The 22,075-nt window shown below is 49.7% G+C and overlaps 1 protein-coding gene across 1 annotated transcript in view; it reads left to right on the top strand.

The window, feature by feature from the left end:
• The window catches only part of FER1L4 (fer-1-like 4 (C. elegans)), a 55,282-nt gene that overhangs the window by 32,830 nt on the left and 377 nt on the right, over positions 1-22,075 (top strand). The window contains 16 exon segments of the mRNA NM_001318032.1: positions 423-621; positions 765-823; positions 912-1,043; positions 3,634-3,676; positions 3,766-3,866; positions 3,944-4,081; positions 4,179-4,295; positions 15,891-16,018; positions 16,200-16,370; positions 17,127-17,281; positions 18,141-18,298; positions 19,165-19,250; positions 20,743-20,841; positions 21,019-21,260; positions 21,536-21,810; positions 21,894-21,994. Of these exon segments, the coding sequence (NP_001304961.1) occupies positions 423-621; positions 765-823; positions 912-1,043; positions 3,634-3,676; positions 3,766-3,866; positions 3,944-4,081; positions 4,179-4,295; positions 15,891-16,018; positions 16,200-16,370; positions 17,127-17,281; positions 18,141-18,298; positions 19,165-19,250; positions 20,743-20,841; positions 21,019-21,260; positions 21,536-21,810; positions 21,894-21,994 (2,204 nt within the window).

The following is a 22,075-nucleotide window of genomic DNA, read 5'->3' on the forward strand; positions in this document are numbered from 1 at the left end:
GATCTTGGCTCACTGCAACCTCCGCCTTCTGGTTTCAAACAATTCTCCTGCCTCAGTCTCCCAAGTAGCTGGGATTACAGGTGCCTGCCACCATGCCTGGCTAATTTTTGTATTTTTAGTAGAGACGGAGTTCCACCGTGTTGGCCAGGCTGGTCTCGAACTCCTGAACTCATGATCCACCCGCCTTGGCCTCCCCAAGTGCTGGGATTATAGGCATGAGCCACTGCGCCCGGCCTGTGTCCCTTTCTTAGCCGGGAAACAGGGTGAGAAGGCAGTGGTTTACCAGAGATTACATAGTGAGGCTATGGCAGAGCTGGGCTTAGAATGCAGGTTTAGATGTACTTTTTCCCTACCTGTCTCTGTGGCTGCCCTTCCCTCTTCCCCAGGTCTTCAAAGACACAGTTCCTGTCTTCCACCCCCAGGACTTGCCGGAGCAGCCTTACCTGCAGCCCCCACTCAGCATCCTGGTGATTGAGCGCCGGGCCTTTGGCCGTACAGTCCTCGTGGGTTCTCACATTGTCCCCCACATGCTGCGATTTATATTTCGGGGTCATGAGGATCCTCCTGAGGAGGAAGGAGAGATGGAGGAGACAAGGGATATGATGCCCAAGGGACCTCAAGGTTAGGAAATTTCTCCTTCAGGACCACCAGACAAAAGCGCCTCTGATTCCTGGTGGACATGGCTCCAGAGGGCCCTCCAATGGGGTGTGGAATCTGACTTCTATTTGCCCAATCTCCTCATGCTGCCATTTTCCCCCTCCCAGGACAGAAGTCCCTGGATCCCTTCTTGGCTGAAGCGGGTATATCCAGACAGCTCCTGAAGGTGATGGGGTAGAGGAGATAGATGGGGAAGGGGCTGGCAGTACTTAGGATGGTGCTGGGTTAGAGAGACAAAGTCTGTTCTTCCTCAGCCTCCTCTGAAGAAGCTCCCACTAGGAGGCCTCCTGAATCAAGGCCCTGGACTGGAGGAGGACATCCCAGATCCGGAAGAGCTGGACTGGTGGTCCAAGTACTACACGTCACTGCAGGAGCTCCAGGGGCAGGTGGGGGCAGAGAAGGGTCCCAGAGAGGGGCTGGGGTGTAAATGATAAAAAGAATGATATCTTAGCTGGGCATGGCAGTGCGCACCTGTAGTCCCAGCTACTCAGGAGGCTGAGGCAGGAGAATCGCTTGAACCTGGAGGCAGAGGCTCCAGTGAGCTGAGATCATGCCACTGCACAACAGCCTGGGTGACAGACTCCGTCTCAAAAAAACAAACAAAAAACAAGAATGATCTCATTGAAGGTGGAGCTATACAGTTTTTCAGAGCTCTTCATTGCAGTCCTCTTTTCTTCACAATTCCAGAAGCTGGGGATTATTAACTCCATTATCTAGAGCTGTGTTGTCCAACAGAGATAATACGAGCCACATAAGTAGTTTTAACTTCTGTAGTAGCCACATTAAAAAAAGTAAAAGGGGCCGGGCGCAGTGGCTCACGCCTGTAATCCCAGCACTTTGGGAGGCCGAGACGGGTGGATCACAAGATCAGGAGATTGAGACCATCCTGGCCAACACGGTGAAGCCCCATCTCTACTAAAAATACAAACAATATTAGCCGGGCATGGTGGTGGGCGCCTGTAGTCCCAGCTACTCAGGAGGCTGAGGCAAGAGCACGGCGTGAACCCAGGAGGCGGAGCTTGCTGTGAGCCGAGATTGGGCCACCGCCCTCCAGCCTGGGTGACGGAGCGAGACTCGGTCTAAAACAAAAAAGTAAAACGAGGCCGGGCCCGGTGGCTCAAGCCTGTAATCCCAGCACTTTGGGAGGCCGAGGCGGGCGGATCACGAGGTCAGGAGATCGAGACCATCCTGGCTAACACAATGAAACCCCGTCTCCACTAAAAATACAAAAAAATTAGCCGGGCGTGGTGGCGGCGCCTGTAGTCCCAGCTACTCGGGAGGCTGAGGCAGGAGAATGGCAGGAACCCGGGAGGCGGAGCTTGCAGTGAGCCGAGATCGCGCCACTGCACTCCAGCCTGGGCAACAGAGCGAGACTCTGCCTCAAAAAAAAAAAAAAAAAAAAAGTAAAACGAAACAGGTGAAATTAATTTTAGTAATATATTCAAAATATTTCAAAGCTGGGCACAGTGGCCCACACCTGTAATCCCAGCACTTTGGGAGGCTGAGGCAGGCAGATCACTTGAGGTCAGGAGTTCAAGACCAGCCTGGCCAACATGGTGAAACCCCATCTCTACTAAAAATACGAAAATTAGCTGGGCGTGGTGGTGGGCACCTGTTAATCCCAGCTACTCTGGAAGCTGAGGCAGGAGAATCGCTTGAACCTGGGAGGTGGAGGTTACAGTGAGCCAAGATTGTGCTCCAGCCTGGGTGACAGAGTGAGACTCTTGTCTCAAAGAAAAAAAAATCATTTCAACAAGTAATCATAAAATTTCTGAGATATTTTACATTCTTATTTTTTGTACTAAGTATTTAAAAATTCAGTGTTTATTTTATACTTATAGCACATCTTTTTCTTTTTTTCTTTTTATTATTATTATTTTTTGAGACAGAGTCTTACTCTGTCGCCCAGGCTGGAGTGTAGTGGTACAATCTCAGCTCACTGCAAGCTCCGTCTCCTGGGTTCATGCTATTCTCCTGCCTCAACCTCCTGAGTAACTGGGACTACAGGCGCCCACCACCATGCTCGGCTACTTTTTTGTATTTTTAGTAGAGACGAGGTTTCACCATGTTGACCAGGCTGGTCTTGAACTCCTGACCTCGGGTAATCTGCCCGCCTCAGCCTCCCAAAGTACTGGAATTACAGGCGTGAGCCACTGCGCCTGGCCCCTTCATTTCATTTTTAGAGATGGGGTCTTTATCTGTTGTCCAGACTGGTCTCAAACTCCTTGGTTCAAGTCATCTTCCCACCTCAGCCTCCCCAGTAGCTAGGACCATAAATACATACCATCACACTCAGCTAATTAAAAACTTTTTTTTTTTTCCTGGGTGTGGTGTTTCATGCCCGTAATCCCAGTACTTTGGGAGGCTGAGGTGGGAGGATCACTTGAACTACGGAGTTTGAGAACAGTCTTGGGAACACGGTGAGACACCATCTCTACTAAAAATGAAAAGAAGTAACTGTGCGTGCTGGTGGTCCCAGTGACTCAAGAGGCTGAGGTGGGAGGATCGCTTGAGCCTAGGAGGTTGAGGCTGCTGTGAGCCATGTTCACACTAACACACTCCAACCTGAGCTACAGAGCAAGAGCCTGTCTCAAAAATAAATAAAAATTAAAAGGCATTTATCTCATAGAGACAGGTTCTCACTGTGTTGTTCAGCCTGATCTCGAACTCCTGGCCTCAAGCAGTCACCTCAGTCTCCCAAAGTGTTGGGATTCCAGGCATGAGCCACCAAGCCTGGCCACTTACAGAACATCGCAATTCAGACTAGCCACATTTTGAGTGCTCGGTAGCCACGTGTGGTTGATGGTGACCACCCTGGACAGGGCAGGACTGGATGATAAATTTGAACTTTAAAAATGCAAGTGGCATACACAGTGGGAACTTGAATGAAGGTTTCCCAACTCTCTTGGAAAAGGGGGTAGGCTAAGGAGTTGAAGGGGATGGGGAAGAATCTCTGGATCTGCTCTTTAATTTCAGCACAACCTTGATGAAGATGAAATGGAAGATCCTGGAGATTCAGGTAAGAGATTGGGCTTTTTGCTCTGGTTCCATCTGCCCATCTCCTGCCTACCCAGATATTTCTGACTGGGGCATTTTTGTTGTTTCCAGATGAGGTCAACCTCATTTCTATGGTTGGGGAGGCCCAAGACCAGGGTGAGGCTGAAGTCAAAGGCACTGTGTCCCGAAAAAAAGCAGTTGCCACCCTGAAGGTGACTGGGTACTGGGAAAAGGAAAGTCTCCTTTGGATTCTGGACATCGGGCTGTCACTGAAGTCCTTGCCTTTTAGATCTACAACAGGTCCCTGGAAGAAGAATTTAACCACTTTGAAGACTGGCTGTATGTATTTCCTCTGTACCGAGGGCAAGGGGGCCAGGATGCAGGTGGAGAAGAGGAAGGATCTGGACGCCTTGTGGGCAAGTTCAAGGTGCATTTGGGGAAGGAAAGCAGAACCAGGGAGCCCAGGTGGGGATTCAGAAGGACAATTATCTTATCAGAGCCCTTTCTGTCTCCCCCCAACTCAGGGCTCCTTCCTCATTTACCCTGAATCAGAGGCAGTGTCATTCTCTGAGCCCCAGATCTCCCGGGGCATCCCACAGAACCGGCCCATCAAGCTCCTGGTCAGAGTGTATGTTGTAAAGGTGAGTCTCCATAGCCCTGGCATGCCTCCAACTATAGCTAAGGTAATGTACATGAAACCTACAGAAGGAAGGCTTTGGGAGGAACCTCGGGATCACAGAGTTCAAGTTCTTCATTTTTTAGGTGAGAAATCTTAGCCACAAAGTTAGGAGATCCCCTAGGGTTATAAAGCATGCTCATGGCAGAACCAGAATTGGGAGTTGGTCTCCTGACCCCTGTTTGTAGTTCTAGTCCTATAGAATGGGGAGTATAATTCTAGGATGAGAGCAGGGCTGAATCTCAGGCTTCAGAAGGCTTGTTACCAAATACCTTTGTCTAACTTTGTCCATTGATGCAGTTTTCATACTGAGTTCAGTAGGGCCTTGAGGTATTCTTAAAGATATCTCAGGGCCGGTCACTGTGGCTCATGCGTGTAATCTCAGCACTTTGGGAGGCCAAGGCGGGCGGATCACGAGGTCAAGAGATCGAGACCATCCTCCCCAACCAACAGAGATGGGGTGAAACCCCATCTCTACTAAAAATACAAAAATTAGCTGGGCATAGTGGCGCATGCTTGTAGTCCCAGCTACTTGGGAGGCTGAGGCAGGAGAATCACTTGAACCTGGGAGGCGGAGGTTGCAGTGAGCTGAGATCGTGCCACTGCACTCCAGTCCGGGGGGCGACAGAGCGAGACTCATCTCCAAAAAAAAAACCAAACAAACAAGAGGGTGAGTGGCAAAGAGATGGAACGAAAGGGGGAAACGGGTCAGGGTTGTGAGAATGAGGACAAAAATGGCACTTCTCAGAGTAGATCTTTTTGTATACCCCTGACTCTTAGAACTATAGCAATGTTTCACATGCCCCCACAATAGACAAAAAATTAAAACCAATCATAGTGCTGAGGCAACCTAACATGGAATATGAACACTAACTGTACTACAAATATGTATACAAATATACATATGGAATATGACCCTCACTGTACTACAAATGAACAATATAACCACACTGAAGGAAGTGAAGAACAAAACCAAATAACTCTGGAAAACAGTAATTTGACAGGGTTCTATAAAACTAAACATGGACCTGGTGCAGTGGCTCACGCCTGTAATCCCAGCACTTTGGGAGGCCAAGACAGGAGGATCACTTGAGCCCAGGAGGTCAAGACCAGCCTAAGCAACAAAGTGAGACTCAGTCTCTACAAAAAATTTAAAAACTAGCTGGATGTGGCTGGATGTGGTGGCTCACGCCTGTAATGCCAGCACTTTGGGAGGCTGAGGCAGGTGGATTGCCCAAGTTGGGTGGATCGCCTGAGGTCAGGAGTTTGAGACCAGCCTGGCCAACAGGGTGAACCCTGTCTCTACTAAAAATACAAAAATTTGCTGGGCATGATGGCATGTGCCTGTAGTCCCAGCTGTTTTGGAAGCTGAGGCAGGAGCATTGCTTAAAGCTGGGAGGAGAAGGTTGCAGTGAGCCAAGATATTGCCACTGCACTCCAGCCTGGGTAAGTGAGAGAGACATCATCTCAAAAAAAAAAAAAAAAAAAAAAAGAAAAAAGTGTGATGTGGTGGCATGTACCTTTGGACCCAGCTACATGGGAGACTGAGGCAGGAGGATCACTTGAGCCTAGGAGGTTGAGGCTGCAATGAGCCATGACTGTGCCACTGCACTCCAGCCTGGATGACAGGGAGAGAGCTTGTCTTACAAACAAAAACAAAATGAAAAAACAACTAAACTAAAGAGAGCTGAACATAAATGCTGTAATCTAGTTAGAAGTATGTGTTAGCAATTCTGAAACTACATTATGTGTATACTGGTATACATGAATAAGTAAACTATATTGTAGATAATGAGAACCAGGTTTCTTACTGTTGGAGAAAGAAGTTACAAATAAGGAAAGGGGATTAAGTGAATGCTGTGATATTAGATCAGAATCAGAAGTATCTGTATAAACTCATGTTTTAAAATATACACAGATGGAAAGATACAGAAATATAGATCTATGTATGTATATGTGGATTATGTTATTAATGTTCGCTATCTCTGTCTGCTGAGAAGGCCTAGAAGCAACAACATCATAGTAGCAGTGAGCACACCGGGTGCCCAGATTTTGGTTTCTAAACACCATTATTTAATAAAGGGATTGAGGACTCCTTGGAGAAGTGTTTGATTCTAGGACTAGGGCTGGGAAAATATAAGTCAAATCTGGAGCATCTTGTGGGGCAGGAGTAAGGAAGTGCTCAAAAAAGGATGGGGGCTTAATGAAAGAATGAACACAGCCAACCTGAAGGAGCTTCTAATGGTTAAGACTTGAAAAACTGGGGCAACAAAGTAAGTAATGAGGCTGGGCACAGTGGCTCTTACATGTAATCCCAGCACTTTGGGAAGCTGAGGCAGGCAGATCACCTGAGGTCAGGAGTTCAAGACCAGCCTGGTCAACATGGTGAAATCCCGTCTCTATTAAAAATACAAAAATTAGCTCGGTGTGGTAGCACATGCCTGTAATCCCAGCTACTCAGGAGGCTGAGGCAGGAGAATCATCTGAGCCTGGGAGGTGGAGGCTGCAGTGAGCTGAGATTGCGCCACTGCACTCCAGTCTGGGTGACAGAGCAAGACTCTGTCTCAAAAAAAAAAAAAAAAAAGGTGGCCAGGCACAGTGGCTCATGCTCATGCCTATAATCCCAGCACTTTGGGAGGCTGAGGTGGGTGGCAGGTGGCCTGAGGCCAGGAGTTCAAGACCAGCCTGGCCAACATGGTGAAACCCTGTCTCTACTAAAAATACAAAAATTAGCTGGGCGTGGTGGTGGGCACCTGTAATCCTAACTACTTGGGAGGCTGAGGCAGGAGAATCACTTGAACCTGAGAGGTGGAAGTCACAATGAGCCAGGATCGTGCCATTGCACTCCAGCCTGGGCGACAAGAGCAAGACTTAAATAATAATAATAATAATAATAATGATAGTATGGGATATTCAGCCATTTTTTCTTCTTCTTTTCTCTCTCTTGCCTTCTGGTTTTTTTTTGAGACGGAGTTTCACTCTTGTTGCCCCAGGCTGGAGTACAATGGCACCATCTCGGCTCATTGCAACCTCCACCTCCCAGGTTCAAACGATTCTCCTGCCTCAGCCTCCAGAACAGCTGAGACTGCAGGCATGTGCCACCATGCCCTGCTAATTTTGTATTTTTAGTAGAGACAGGGTTTCTCCATGTTGGTCAGGCTGGTCTTGAACTCCTGACCTGAGGTGATCCGTCTGCCTTGGCCTCCCAAAGTGCTGGGATTACAGGCATGATGAGCTACCGCGCCCAGCCTGCCTTCTTTTTTTGTTTTTGTTTTGAGATGGAGTCTTGCTCTTGTCGCCCAGGCTGGAGTGCAATGGCACAATCTTGGCTCACTGCAACCTCTGCCTCCTGGCTTCAAGTGATTCTCCCACCTTAGCCTCTGGAGTAGCTGGGACTTAGGCACACATCATCATGCCCGGCTAATTTTAGAGATGGGGTTTCACCATGTTGGCCAGGCTGGTCTTGAAGTTTTGACCTCAGATGATCCACCTGCCTCAGTCTTCCTGAAGTGTTGGGATTACAGGCGTGAGCCACTGCACCCAACTCTCTGTCTCTTCCTAATGCTCCCATTATATGTATGTTGGTGACTTAATGGTGTTCCACATTTGTTTGAGGCTCTATTTCATTTTTTTTTCCTCTTTTCTCTCTGTTCTTCAGCTTGCATAATCGCTTTTGATCTAGTTTCAAGTTTGCCAATTCTTACTATCGAGCCTCTCTAGTGAATTTTAAATTTTAGTTATTGTACTTTTCAACTCCAGAATTTTCATTTGGTTCTTTTAAAAAAATTGTATGTCTTGGCCAGGCACAGTGGCTCACGCCGGTAATCCCAGCACTTTGGGAGGCCGAGGCGGGTGAATCATGAGGCCAGGAGATTGAGACCATCCTGGCTAACATGGTGAAACCCCGTCTCTATTTAAAAAATACAAAAAGTTAGCTGGGTGTGGTGGCACGTGCCTGTAGTCCCAGCTACTTGGGAGGCTGAGGCAGGAGAATTGCTTGAACCTGGGAGGCAGAGGTTACAGTGAGCTGAGATTGCACCACTGCACTCCAGCCTGGGCAACAGTGAGACTCTGTCTCAAAAAAAAAAAAAAATGTATATATTTATTGATATTCTCTATTTGATACAACATTATCATCATACCTTCCTTTACTTCTCTAATCAAGCTTTCCTTCAGTTCTGTGAACATATTTACACTGGCTACTTTGAAATACTTTCCTGTTGGCTGGGTGTGGTGGCTCACGCCTGTAATCCCAGCACTTTGGGAGGCTGAAGCGGGCAGATCACAAGGTCAGGAGATCAAGACCATCCTGGCTAACATGGTGAAACCCTATCTCTATTAAAAATACAAAAAATTAGCCAGGTGTGGTGGCGGGTACTGTAGTCCCAGCTACTCGGGAGGCTGAGGCAGGAGAATGGCGTGAACCCGGGAGGAGGAGCTTGCAGTGAGCTGAGATCCGGCCACTGCACTCCAGCCTGGGCAACACAGCAAGACTCCATCTCAAAAACACACACACACACACACACACACACACACATACACACACACACACATACACACTTTCCTGTTAAGTTCATTGTGTTGCTCTCATGGGCATTTTTTTGGGGGTAGATGGAAAAATAATTTTTCTATTGCTTTGCAGGCCTCATAATTTTTTGTTGGAAACAGCATTTTAGATAATACATGGTAACAACTCTGGGTACTGGGGTTTCTTGTTATTTCCTTGTTTATTTGTTTAGTGACTGGCTGGATTATTTTAGCAAAGTCTATTTCCCATCCCCTGTGTTAGATCACTGATGTTGCTACTCTGGGAGGTGCAGCTTTGGATATGCCACTGTCACCCTAGGATGACAGTGGTACTGGCAGGGCCCTCTTGCATTCTTTTCCCTGACCACACCCAGGTAAGCTCTACTGATTGCTCTATGGTTTGCAGTAGTATCCTGGGAGCATAAAATCCTCTACAAATGAATCTAATCAAATGGTGGCTCTTTCCAATGAATACTTTCGGAGGTTAGTGTTTGATATTTGTTTTAACCCCAAGGAGAGCTCCTCCCAGCTGTCTTATCCCTTGGCTCTCCCCTGTAAAAGAGATACAGCCTGTAGTCTATGCTGTATCTTCATTACATCCATGAATCTCCTCCCAATCCCTCCACTACAACATCCACTTTTTTTTTTTTTTTTTTCTTTTTTTAGACGCAGTCTTGCTCTGTCGCCCAGGCTGGAGTGCTGTGGTGCAGTCTCGGCTCACTGCAACCTCGGCCTCCCAGATTCAAGAAATTCTCCTGCCTCAGCCTCCCGAGTAGCTGGGATTACAGGCGTGAGCCACCACACTTGACCAGAAAACCTGAATAGTCCTATAAGTATTAAAAGAAATTGTGTCAGAAACTCCAGACAAAATGGTCTCAGCAGCAGTTTCTACCAAACAGTTATGGATGAAACAATTTTAATCTTACACAAGGCCAGGTGAGGTGGCTCAAGCCTGTAATCCCAGCACTTTGGGAGGCCGAGACGGGCGGATCACGAGGTCAGGAGATCGAGACCATCCTGGCTAACACGGTGAAACCCCGTCTCTACTAAAAAAATACAGAAAACTAGCCTGGCAAGGTGGTGGGCGCCTGCAGTCCCAGCTACTCGGGAGGCTGAGGCAGGAGAATGGCGTAAACCCGGGAGGCGGAGCTTGCAGTGAGCTGAGATCCGGCCACTGCACTCCAGCCTGGGTGACAGAGCGAGACTCTGTCTCAAAAAAAAAAAAAAAAAAGGCTGGATGCGGTGGCTCACGCCTGTAATCCCAGCACTTTGGGAGGCCAAGGTGGGCAGATCACGAGGTCAGGAGATCGAGACCATCCTGGCTAACACGATGAAACCCTGTCTCTACTAAAAAATACAAAAACTTAGCCAGGCGTGGTGGCGGGCGCCTGTGGTCCCAGCTACTCAGGAGGCTGAGGCAGGAGAATGGCGTGAACCCGGGAGGCGGAGCTTGCAGTGAGCCGAGATCAAGCCACTGCACTCCAGCCTGGGCCACAGAGCCAGACTCGGCCTCAAAAAAAAAAAAAAAAAAACAACTTACACAAACCATTTCAGACAATATAAAAAGAAACACCCCAGTTAATCCCATGAGGGTGGCATAATCTTGGTGCAAAACCTGAGAATGACATGAGAAAGTAAAATTATAGGCCAGTTTCACTCACAAACATTTATTCCACAGGTATGTTTTGCAATTTTTTTTTTTTTTTTTTTTTTTTTTTTGAGACGGAGTTTTGCTCTTGTTGCCCAGGCTGGAGTGCAGTGGCATGATCTCGGCTCACCGCAACCTCCACCTCCCGGGCTCAAGCGATTCTCCTGCCTCAACCTCCTGAGTAGCTGGGTTTACATTGCATACGCCACCACGCCCAGCTAATTTTGTATTTTTAGTGGAGACGTGGTTTCTCCATATTGGTCAGGCTAGTCTCAAAGTCCCGACCTCAGGTGATCTGCCCACCTTGGCCTCCCAAAGTGCTGGGATTAGAGGTGTGAGCCACCGTGCCCGGCCTTTCTTGCATTTTTTTATGAGGTACTAGGCAGTGTTCTGGGTACTGCTGACAAAAAGCAGTGAGTAAAACATGAAAATGGTGCCCTCATGAACTTTACATTCTAGTGAAAAGAGATTAACAACAACCATAATCAATAAGTAAATTATATAGCTTACGGGCTGGGCGTGGTAGCTCATACCTATAATCCCAGCACTTTGGGACTGGGGGCAGGGGGCGGATCACCTGAGGTCAGGAGTTCAAGATCAGTCTGGTCAACATGGCAAAACCCCGTCTCTACTAAAAATACAAAAATTAGCCAGGCCTGGTGGCACGCGCCTGTAATCACAGCTACTCAAGAGGCTGAGGAAGGAGGATTGCTTTAACCAGGGAGGCGGAGGTTGCAGTGAGCCGAGACCTCACCATTGTACTCTACCCTGGTTGATAAGAGCAAAACTCCGTCTCAAAACAAAAAAATTATGTATCTTATTTATATGTTAGAAAATTATAAGTGCTGTGGAGAAAAGTGGGAAGTGCTGGGGGTAGGTTGCAAATGGATGGTCAGGGTTGATAGACCTCAATAAGACTTTTTTTTTTTTTTTTTGTAGAGATGGGGTCTTGCTATATTGCCCAGGTTGTATCGAACTACAAAGTGCTGGATTACAGGTACAAGCCACCATGTCCGGCTGAGAAAGTGTTAAACAAATACTAGAAAGCTGGGCACAGTGGCTTGCACCTGTAGTCCCAGCTACTAGGAAGGCTGAGATGGGAGGATTGTTTGAGCTTGGGAGGCTGAGCTGTAAGGAGCTGTGATGCCACCACTGCAATTCAGCCTGGGTGACAGAGTGAGACCCTGTCTCTCAAACACACACTAGGAGAGGGCCAAGGAGTTATCCAGGTGGCTACCTGAGGAAGAAAGCGTTCCAGCAGAACAGCTGGTACAGAGGCCATCAGGTGGAACCACCACTCATGTGTGAGGAACAACAAGGAGCCCCTTGTGGCCGTAGCAGGCAGGATAAATGAGGAACAGGTTTTAGGAATGACAGCTTCAGAGGAAATGGAGCAGCGATGGGCAGAGGAAGGAGATCATATTGGGTTTTGTTATTCACTTTATTCTGAATTACATGGGAAGCCATAGGAAGGTTCTGAGCAAAGGAGTGCCAGAATATAACTTAAATTTTCTTTCTTTCTTTCTTTCTTTCTTTTTTTTTTTTTTTTGAGACAGAGTCTTGCTCTGTCACCCAGGCTGGAGTGCAGTGCTGCGATCTTGGCTCACTGCAACCTCTGCCTTCCTGGTTCAAGCAATTCTCCTGCCTCACCCTCGCAAGTAGCTGGGATTACAGGCGCTCACCACCACGCCTGACTAATTTTTGTATTTTTAGTAGAGATGGGGTTTCACCATGTTGGCCAGGCTGGTCTCAGATAATCTTGACCTCAGATAATCCACCTGCCTAGGCCTCTTAAAGTTCAGGGATTACAGGCGTGAGCCACTGCTCCTAGCCTTTATTGTCCTTTTTAAAAAATGAAGGTCAGGTCAGGCATAGCGTCTCATTCCTGTAATCCCAGCACTTTGGGAAGCCAAGGTGGGCGGATCACGAGGTCAGGAGTTTGAGACCAGCCTGGCAAAAGTGGTGAAACCCGGTCTCTACTAAAAATACAAAAAATTTAGCCGGGCGTGGTGGCAGGTGCCTGTTTCCCAGCTACTCAAGAGGCTGAGGCAGGAGAATCGCTTGAACCCAGGAGGCGGGGGTTGCAGTGAGCCAAGACCACGCCAGTGCACTCCAGCCTGGGCGACAGAGTGGGACTCAGTCTCAAAAAAAAAAAAAGAAAAGAAAAAAAATTAAGGTCACCTTAGTGGGTATGAAGTCGTATCTAATTGTGGTTTTGATTTGTTTCCTAATGACAATGAACAGTCTTCATGTGCTTTTTAGACTGTTGCGTATCTTGGAGACATGTCTAAAGTCCTTTGTCCATTTTTAAATTAGATTGTTGTTTTGTTGAGTTGTAGGAGTTCTTCGAATATTCTGGCTACTAGATTCTTACATGGCTTGCAGATATTTTCTCTCACTTTCTAGGTTGTCTTTTCACTCTATTGATAGTGTCCTTTAAAGCATAAGAGATGTTAATTTTGATGAAGTCCAATTTATTTTTATTTCTTTCATTGACTGTGCTTTTTGGTCATAACTAAGAAACCTTTGCAGAATCCAAGGTCGTGAAGACTTTTGCCTGTTTTCTGCTGTGAGTTTGAGTTTTGGCTCTCATGTTTAAGTCTGATCCATTCTGGGTTAGTTTTTGTATCTAGTGTGAGGTGAGGGTCTGACCTCATACTTTTGCACGTGACTGTCCCGTTGTCTCAGCTCCATCTGTTGGAGAAATGGTTCTTTTCCCATTGAATGGCCTACGTAGCCTTGTTGAAAATCGATTGAACCATAGATATGTGGATTTCTTTCTGGACTCTCAACTCTATTCCACTGATCTATGTTTATGCCACTACTTTACTCCTTTATTACTGTCGCTTTGTACTAAATTTGTGGGGTATGTTTTTTTTTTTTTTTTTTTTGACACGGTCTCACTCTGTTGCCCAGGGTGGGGTGCAGTGGCATGATCATGGCTCACTGCGGCCCTGACCTCCCGGGCTCAAGCAATCCTTCCACCTCAGCCCCCACAAGTAGCTGGGACTACAGGCGCATGCCACCATGCCCAGCTAATTTTTTCTATTTTTTAGTAGAGACAGGATTTCACCATGTTGTCCAAGCTGGTCTTGAACTCCTGAGCTCCTGCCTGTCTTAGCATCCCAGAGTACTAGGATTACAGGTGTGAACCACTGAGCCAAGCCGGCACAGGAAATTAAGGCTTGACTGAATATCTCTAAGTAGGATTTGGAGAGGACAAGAGAGGAAAGAGATTTCAAATAAAAAAATTAACATGTAATCACAAGGAGAAAAAAAAGCTTTGCCTTTATGAAGCTTGCATTCTAGTAGGAGAAACAAACATTAACAATAAGTAAATGTTAGTGCCTTAGAAAGGCATTAAGTGTGGCCATGTGTGATGGTTCAAGCCTGTAATCCTAGCACTTTGGGAAGCTGAGGCAGGCGGATCACCTGAGGTCAGCAGTTCGAGACCAGCCTGGCCAGCATGGTGAAACCCCCGTCTCTAATAATACAAAAATTAGCCAGATGTGGTGGCACATGCCTGTAATCCCAGCTACTAGGCAGGCTGAGGCAGGAGAATTGCTTGAACCTGGGAGGTAGAGGTTGTTACAGTGAGTGGAGATCACGCCATTGCATTCCAACCTGGGCAACAGAGCGAGACTCTCTCAGGGAAAAAAAAGAAAGCATAAGTGCTATGGAAAATATAAATACCAAAAATATAATCAAATTGGCACAGTGGCTTATGCCTGTAACCCCAGCTACTCAGAAGGCTGAGGTGGGAGGACTGCTTGATGCCAGGAGTTCTCAAGACCAGCCTGGGCAACAGAACGAGACCCAATCTCTAAAAAGATGAAAATATCATCAGAGAGAAAATATAGATTACTACAACGGAATGACAGTCAGCCCATCAACTTCTCTACAGCAACCAAAAGTGCTAGAAGAAAAATAGAAAAATATCTTTAAAGCACTGAGAGAAATTTTAAATAACTGTCACCTTGAATTGTATGTCCTAGGAAATGTTCATTCAAGAAAGAAAAAAATGAAAGACCTCTTTAGGCAAACAACAATTGAAAAAATTACCCAACAACTTTCAGTCAAGAAACTACACAGGGCTGAAGGTGTAGTGGCTCACTCTGTGTAATCCCAGGACTTTGGGAGGCCAAGGTGGGAAAATCATTTGAGGCCAGGAGTTCAACATCAACCTTGGCAACGTAGTGAGAGCCCTATCTCTACAAAAAGAAAAGGAGGGAAAAAAAGAAAATAAACTACACAGGATATAAAGCCTGCCTTCCTCCCTCCCTCCCTTCCTTCCCTCCCTCCCTCTTTCTCTCTTTCTTTCTTTTCGAGACAGTTTGCCTCTGTTGCCCAGGCTGGCGTGCAGTGGCACGATCTCAGCTCACTGCAATTTCTGCCCCCCGGGTTCAAGTGATTCTCTTGCCTCAGCCTCCCGGGTAGCTGAGATTATAGGCATGTGCCACCACGCCTGGCTAAGTTTTGTATTTTTAGTAAGATGGGGTTTCTCCATGATGGCTAGGTTGGTCTCCAACTCCTGCTAGTGATCCACCTGCCTTGGCCTCCCAAAGTGCTGGGATTACAGGTATGAGCCACTGCGCCCGGCCCTACACAGGATATAATTTCAAAAGGAGAAACATGACTATTGAACAGTGAAGGAAGCCAGATTTGGTGGCTTATGCCTGTAATTCCAGCACTTTGGGAGACCACGATAGGAGGATTGCTTGAGGTCAGGAGTTTGAGACCAGCCTGGGCAACACAGTGAGACCTCCATGTCTATTAAAAAACATTCATAAATTGGTGGCTCACGCCTGTAATCCCAGCACTTTGGGAGGCTGAGGCGGGCGGATCACGAAGTCAGGAGATCGAGATGCTCCTGGCTAACACGGTGAAACCCCGTCTCTACTGAAAATACAAAAAATTAGCCGGACGTGGTGGTGGGCGCCTGCAGTCCCAGCTACTCGGGAGGCTGAGGCGGGAGAATGGCGTGAACCCGGGAGGCAGAGCTTGCAGTGAGCCGAGATCATGCCACTGCACTCCAGCCTGAGTGACAGAGTGAGACTCTGTCTCAAAAAAAAAAAAAAAAAAAATCATAAATTAAAAAATAAACAATATAGAAAGTTATGAGTTGAATAGTAAGTCCCTTATACATCTTTCAAAATATTTTGTTTCATTATACTTTTCGTTATACCTATTTGTATGACTTAACTATTTCATAACTAATTGAAAATAAAAGTCATCTTGTCCAACCTCTCCATTAGCTCCTCACAGTGGGAGAGCTCTCCTTGATAACTACTTGCTTTCACATAATGGGAAATTAGGTCTGACAAGGGTAACCTTAGGTTATCATAATGATGTTTCTCTCAGTTCCACTCCATGCTGTTCCCCTAGGCTACCAACCTGGCTCCTGCAGACCCCAATGGCAAAGCAGACCCTTATGTGGTGGTGAGCGCTGGCCGGGAGCGGCAGGACACCAAGGAACGCTACATCCCCAAGCAGCTCAACCCCATCTTTGGAGAGTGAGGCTGGGCCCTGTGGGGTGGAACCGGGGTAGCTGGAGGAGCATCCAGCCCTGTGGCCTTGTGGCAGCTGGCCTAGGGATGGCAAGGGAATGGACAGGGGCTGCTGACAACGCCACCCCCTCCCCAGACCACCTCCTGGAGCATGAAAATGACCTCAGCCCCTCTCCCTCCTTGCCAGGATCCTGGAGCTAAGCATCTCTCTCCCAGCTGAGACGGAGCTGACGGTGGCCATATTTGATCATGACCTCGTGGGTTCTGACGACCTCATCGGGGAGACCCACATTGATCTGGAAAACCGATTCTATAGCCACCACAGAGCAAACTGTGGGCTGGCCTCCCAGTATGACGTGTGGGTCTGGCAGGGCCCACAGGAGCCATTCTAACTTTCTGGCCAAACACATTCAAGCTCACATTCCCTTTTCTGTCTCCAGATCCTATGATTTCATGGAAGGGGACCCTCCCACCCAACGCCACTGCCAACCAAGACAGCTCAGTGGTCAAGACTTGGGCTTGGGAGTGGGATCCTGTAACGAATGCCACTTGACCTGTTTTTTTTTTCTTTTTCTTTTTTGAAATGGAGTCTCGCTCTGTCTCCCAGGCTGGAGTGCAGTGGCACTATCTCGGCTGATTGCAACCTCTGCCTCCTGGGTTCAAGCGATTCTCCTGCCTCAGCCTCCCCAGTAGCTGGGATTACAGGCGTGGGCCACCATGCCCAGCTAATTTTTGTATTTTTAGTAGAGACAGGGTTTCACCATGTTGGCCAGGCTGGTCTCGAACCCCTGACCTCAAGTGATCCGCCCACATCTGCCTCCCAAAGTGCTGGTATTACAGGTGTGAGCCACCACACCAGGCCCACTTAACCTCTTCGAGCCTCAGTTTTCTCATCTGCAAAACAGAGGTAATAAGATCAGTATCTTCTTAATGGAAGCACCCGGACTACATTTTTGATTTTCGATTTTCATTGTTATTGTAAACGAGGACTAACCTGTCTCCCGTTGGGAGTTTTGAACCTAGACCTCATGTCTTCATGATGTCACCCCTGCCCCAGGCCCAGGTGTGTCCCCACACCAGCCCCAGCGGATGCATCTTCCTTTTCTGCCTGCAGGGATGGTTACAATGCCTGGCGTGATGCGTTCCGGCCTTCGCAGATCCTGGCGGGGCTGTGCCAACGCTGTGGCCTCCCTGCCCCTGAATACCGAGCCGGTGCTGTCAAGGTGGGCAGCAAAGTCTTTCTGACACCGCCGGAGACCCTGCCCCCAGGTACCAGCCCCTTTCTGTTAAAGCAAGATGTTGGTAGAACAAGGTACAGGAGGCCCAGGTGCCCAGTCTTGTGTGCTCCCCAAAATAACCCATTGTTTCAGCAGTTAGAGGTGAATTTGGTTGAGTAAGGATGAGGTTCTTGGGTGTTAGGGAGCAAACAGTCTTTACTGGTGAGCGTGAGATCCCCCAAAGAGCCAAAGTGGACCCGTAACTAATCAAGTTCCCAGAACGCAGAGGTCCCATAGAGCGTCCCATGTAACAGAATGTGGCTGCAGAATTAAATGGCTGGAGGCTTATTCTTTTTATTTTTATTTTTATTTTTCAGACAGGATATTGCTCTGTCACCCAGGCTGGAGTGCAGCCATCTCAGCTTACTGCAGCCTGGACCTCCCAGGCTCAAGTGATCCTCCCACCTCAGCTCCCTGAGTAGCTGGGATTACAGGTGTGCACCATCATGCCCGCCTGTTTCTTTTTCTTTTGGTAGAGATGAGGTTTCGCCATGTTACTCAGGCTGGTCTCAAACTCCTGTACTCAAGCGATCCTCCCACCTTGGCCTCCAAAAGTCCTGGGATTACAGGCATGAGCCACTGCGCCTGCTCTGGTGGCTTATTCTCTAAATAGGGTCTAGGCAAAGGTGGCAGTACCTCCAATCCCACTGTCCCCTGACTGCTGGCTTTTCACTGGGCAAAAAGTTATAGCAGCTTCCCCCACTTTTTGTGCATTTCAGAGCTGCTCTCCTAGCCCACAGGGCTTTATCCGACAGAGTGGCTTCCCCAGCTTAGAGCTTCTGTGGCGGGGGAGGGAGGGAGGAGACGTGGAAACTGTGTGGAACCCTAAGCTCACACACCTCTTGTTTCAGGCAGCAGTGGCCCCAAGGTGAGTGGGGACCCTGAAGAGGCCCAGGCATTGCTTGTGTTGAGGCGCTGGCAGGAAATGCCGGGTTTTGGGATCCAGCTGGTACCTGAGCATGTAGAAACACGGCCTCTCTACCATCCCCGTAGCCCCGGGCTGCTGCAGGTGAGGAGGGCTCAGCACCCAGGCCCAGAATCACAAGACTCTCGGAATCCCAGGATACCCACCCAATCCTGGGCCCTGGGCCCCCAGGACAGCCTTTCCCCAAGGTGTCCACCTAGGTGCCACCTGCACCTCCTGACTACGGCTCCTGTTGCTGGTCCCTGTGTCCCTGCTTGTCCTGGACCTCCATCCTGGACCACACCCTCACCCCTGACCCTCGTCCTACAGGATCCCCACCCCTGGGCACCAAGACTCAGGATGTGGGGTTCCTAACCTGACCCCCTGCAGATCTCTAAGATCTGGACCTTGGAACACCAGATATTACTTTTAATCTCAACTTCCCCTTCTGGAACCTCATTTTTTTTTCTTTTTTGAAATGGGGTCTCACTCTGTTGCCCAGGCTGGAGTGCAGTTCCGTGATCTCGGTTCACTGCAGCCTCCGCCTCTCAGGCTCAAGTGATCCTCCCACCTCAGCCTCAGGGGTAGCTGGGATTACAGGCGTCTGCTACTAAACCCGGCTAATTCTTGTATTTTTTGTAGAGACAGGGTTGCGTCATGTTGCCCAGGCTGGCCTCAAACTCCTGAGCTCAAGCCATCTACCCTCCATGGACTCCCAAAGTGCTGGGATTATAGGCGTGAGCCACTGCACCCAGCCTGGACCTCATCCTTGAACCCCTAATCTAACCTTGATCCTGGAACCCACACTTCAGACTCCACCTTTATCCTCATCCCCCAGGATCTGCCTGACCCTGTCATTTTGACCCTAGCTCTTTTCTCCACCTGGGGACAAGGCACAGCCTGTGGCCACAGGGCTGTCAGGGAAGGTTGGGAGCCTGACAAGACCCTCCAGCCTGGTCCTGTCCCCCCAGGGATCTCTCCACATGTGGATTGACATCTTTCCTCGAGATGTGCCTGCCCCACCCCCAGTTGACATCAAGCCTCGGCAGCCGGTCAGGTGAGAGTTCTGTCGCCTCCTCCCAAGGCGGATACACGTCTTGGTCTACCTGTACAAGGGTCCTCTGAAAACCTGGGTCCCCAGTGAAGCAGGCAGAGGCTGCTAATCACAGGCTGTCCAGTAGGTGCCATTAAATTCCCTTTTATTCATAAGCCATTGCAAGTTGAGTGTCTCTTGTAAACTTGACTCCAAGTACCTTTTGGTAAGCCCCCTTCCCACCTGAGCTCATCTGAGTGGAGTTCTGTGTGGGGCACAGCCACGTCACACAGGCTGAATGCAGATGCTCGGATACCAGCAGCCTGTCACTTTCTGCCTCTGGGCTCTGCTTTCCTTGGTGTCACTCTCAGGGAGCCCTCTGCAGTCTGGGGGCAAGGTGGCATCTAACAGTGTGAGGCGGCTTACATCTTTTTTTTTTTTTTTGAGACGGAGTCTCGCTCAGTCGCCCAGGCTAGAGTGCAGTGGCCGGATCTCAGCTCACTGCAAGCTCCGCCTCCCGGGTTCACGCCATTCTCCTGCCTCAGCCTCCCGAGTAGCTGGGACTACAGGCGCCCGCCACCTCGCCCGGCTAGTTTTTTGTATTTTTTAGTAGAGACGGGGTTTCACCGTGTCAGCCAGGATGGTCTCGATCTCCTGACCTCGTGATCCACCCGTCTCGGCCTCCCAAAGGAGGCTTACATCTTAGCCAGGCCACCTGAGCGGAAACAAACACCTCTTTCCCAGTTACAGCAAAAGCCTCAGGGCTGACTCAGTAGACCAGCTTGGGTCAAATGCTGTGCCCTGAACCAATCATTGTGGCCAGGGGGCTGTAATACTGGAATCGGCCAGTCCAGGGATGTCTCCCCCACCCTGCCCAGCCAGGGAGGGAGGGGCCTGCCCCACCAGAATCCCATAGATTGACCGTGGTGGTGGGGAGGGGTGGTTGGGGCGGGGGCGGGTCACCAGCAGAAAATCACGGTGCTGTCAACAAATGAGGGGAAGTTGATGCTGGGCTGGAGAAAACAGCTACCCAGGCAACCCCATGGCAGCCAAGGACAGGGCTACACGAGGGTAGGGTCCAGAGTGTCACGGCCCTCCTGTCCCTCAGGCACTGCACGCTCACTCTCGTCCCCCGTCTCTCATCCTCCCTCTTCTCCCTGCAGACTGGCTTTCTCTGTTCACTCACTTTTCTACATCCCCAAACTCTGGCTTGTAGTGGCTCCAGCTCTGCATCTGATGCCACACCATGCAGTGGTACAGGGTCCTGATTCCAAATTCACAGGAAGGAGAACCTTGCTGGCCCAGCAGACCATTCCTGATGTCATCTGCTGTGGCCAGGGTGGTCAGTGACACCTGGGGCTGTCCCTTCATGGGACCACAGGCATTGGATTCCCCTGCTGGGCACACAGGTGCCCAGTGACTGTCAGTGGGCCAGGCCCAGGTCCCTCCTGTTTCCTGCAGCCTCTTTCAGGGCCCCGCTCGAGAGTCTGAAGCCACCCCCTAATGTGCCCCGCAGCTATGAGCTCAGAGTTGTCATCTGGAACACGGAAGATGTGGTTCTGGATGACGTGAATCCACTCACCGGAGAGATGTCGAGTGACATCTATGTGAAGAGGTAGCCTGCAGGCCAGGTGGGGCAATGGCAGTGCACTAAGGGGGGACTGTAAATGGGTGTGGGCCCTCGGGCTGAGTCCAGACCCCGGTCCCCAGGCCCTCCGTGGTGCTGAGAGCTGGGTGAGGAGTGGGTTCTCCGTGTAGCTCCAGCCCTGACACTCACCCAACCCGGCCCCAGCTGGGTGAAGGGGCTGGAGCATGACAAGCAGGAGACAGATGTTCACTTCAACTCCCTGACTGGGGAGGGGAACTTCAATTGGCGCTTTGTGTTCCGCTTCGACTACCTGCCCACGGAGCGGGAGGTAAGCGTCCGGCGCCGGCCTGGACCCTTCGCCTTGGAGGAGGCCGAGTTTCGGCAGCCCGCAGTGCTGGTCCTGCAGGTCTGGGACTATGACCGCATCTCCGCCAACGACTTCCTTGGTATTGCACTGCTTAGCCTTCCCCACCCTCAGCCCCTGCCTCCAGCCCTCACCTCTGTCCCCTGGTTCCCTACTCTGACCCAATCTTGAATCAGGATTTTGGACCCAAGGTCTGAAACCTTTGCTTTCTGGCCTAATTACTGAGTTAATTGAGCCCAGACCACAGTAACCTCCATTCCCACCAAGTCTCTGATTCACCTTGGTGTGTTGCCTCCTCACCCCTGGCACAATGAGACTTTGATCCCATGCCTAACCCGGTGTGCTCTGGACTTGCAGGATCCCTGGAGTTGCAGCTACCGGACATGGTGCGTGGGGCCCGGGGCCCCGAGCTCTGCTCTGTGCGGCTGGCCCGTGATGGGGCCGGGCCGAGATGCAATCTATTTCGCTGCCGCCGCCTGCGAGGCTGGTGGCCAGTAGTGAAGCTGAAGGAGGCAGAGGACGTGGAGCGGGAGGCTCAGGCTAGCAAGAAGCAGCGAAAGCAGAGGAGGAGGAAGGGCCGGCCAGAAGACCTGGAGTTCACAGACACGGGTGGCAATGTGTACATCCTCACGGTGGGTGCCCGTGGCGGAGGCCAGGCTGAGCTGGGGCCTGAGCCGGCCCTGTGCTCCCAGTGATCCAGGAGTGTCTTTTTTAGGGCAAGGTAGAGGCAGAGTTTGAGCTGCTGACCGTGGAGGAGGCTGAGAAACGGCCGGTGGGGAAGGGGCGGAAGGAGCCAGAGCCTCTGGAGAAACCCAGGTGAGTCAGGCACGGGGGCCGGGGCCACAGCCTGGGCCGATGGGGGAGGCGGGGGTGCCCAAGGGGCCACCTTCTCATCCT

This window comes from Macaca nemestrina, chromosome 15 (assembly GCF_043159975.1).
Source record: "Macaca nemestrina isolate mMacNem1 chromosome 15, mMacNem.hap1, whole genome shotgun sequence".
NCBI classification, from domain to species: Eukaryota; Metazoa; Chordata; class Mammalia; order Primates; family Cercopithecidae; genus Macaca; species Macaca nemestrina.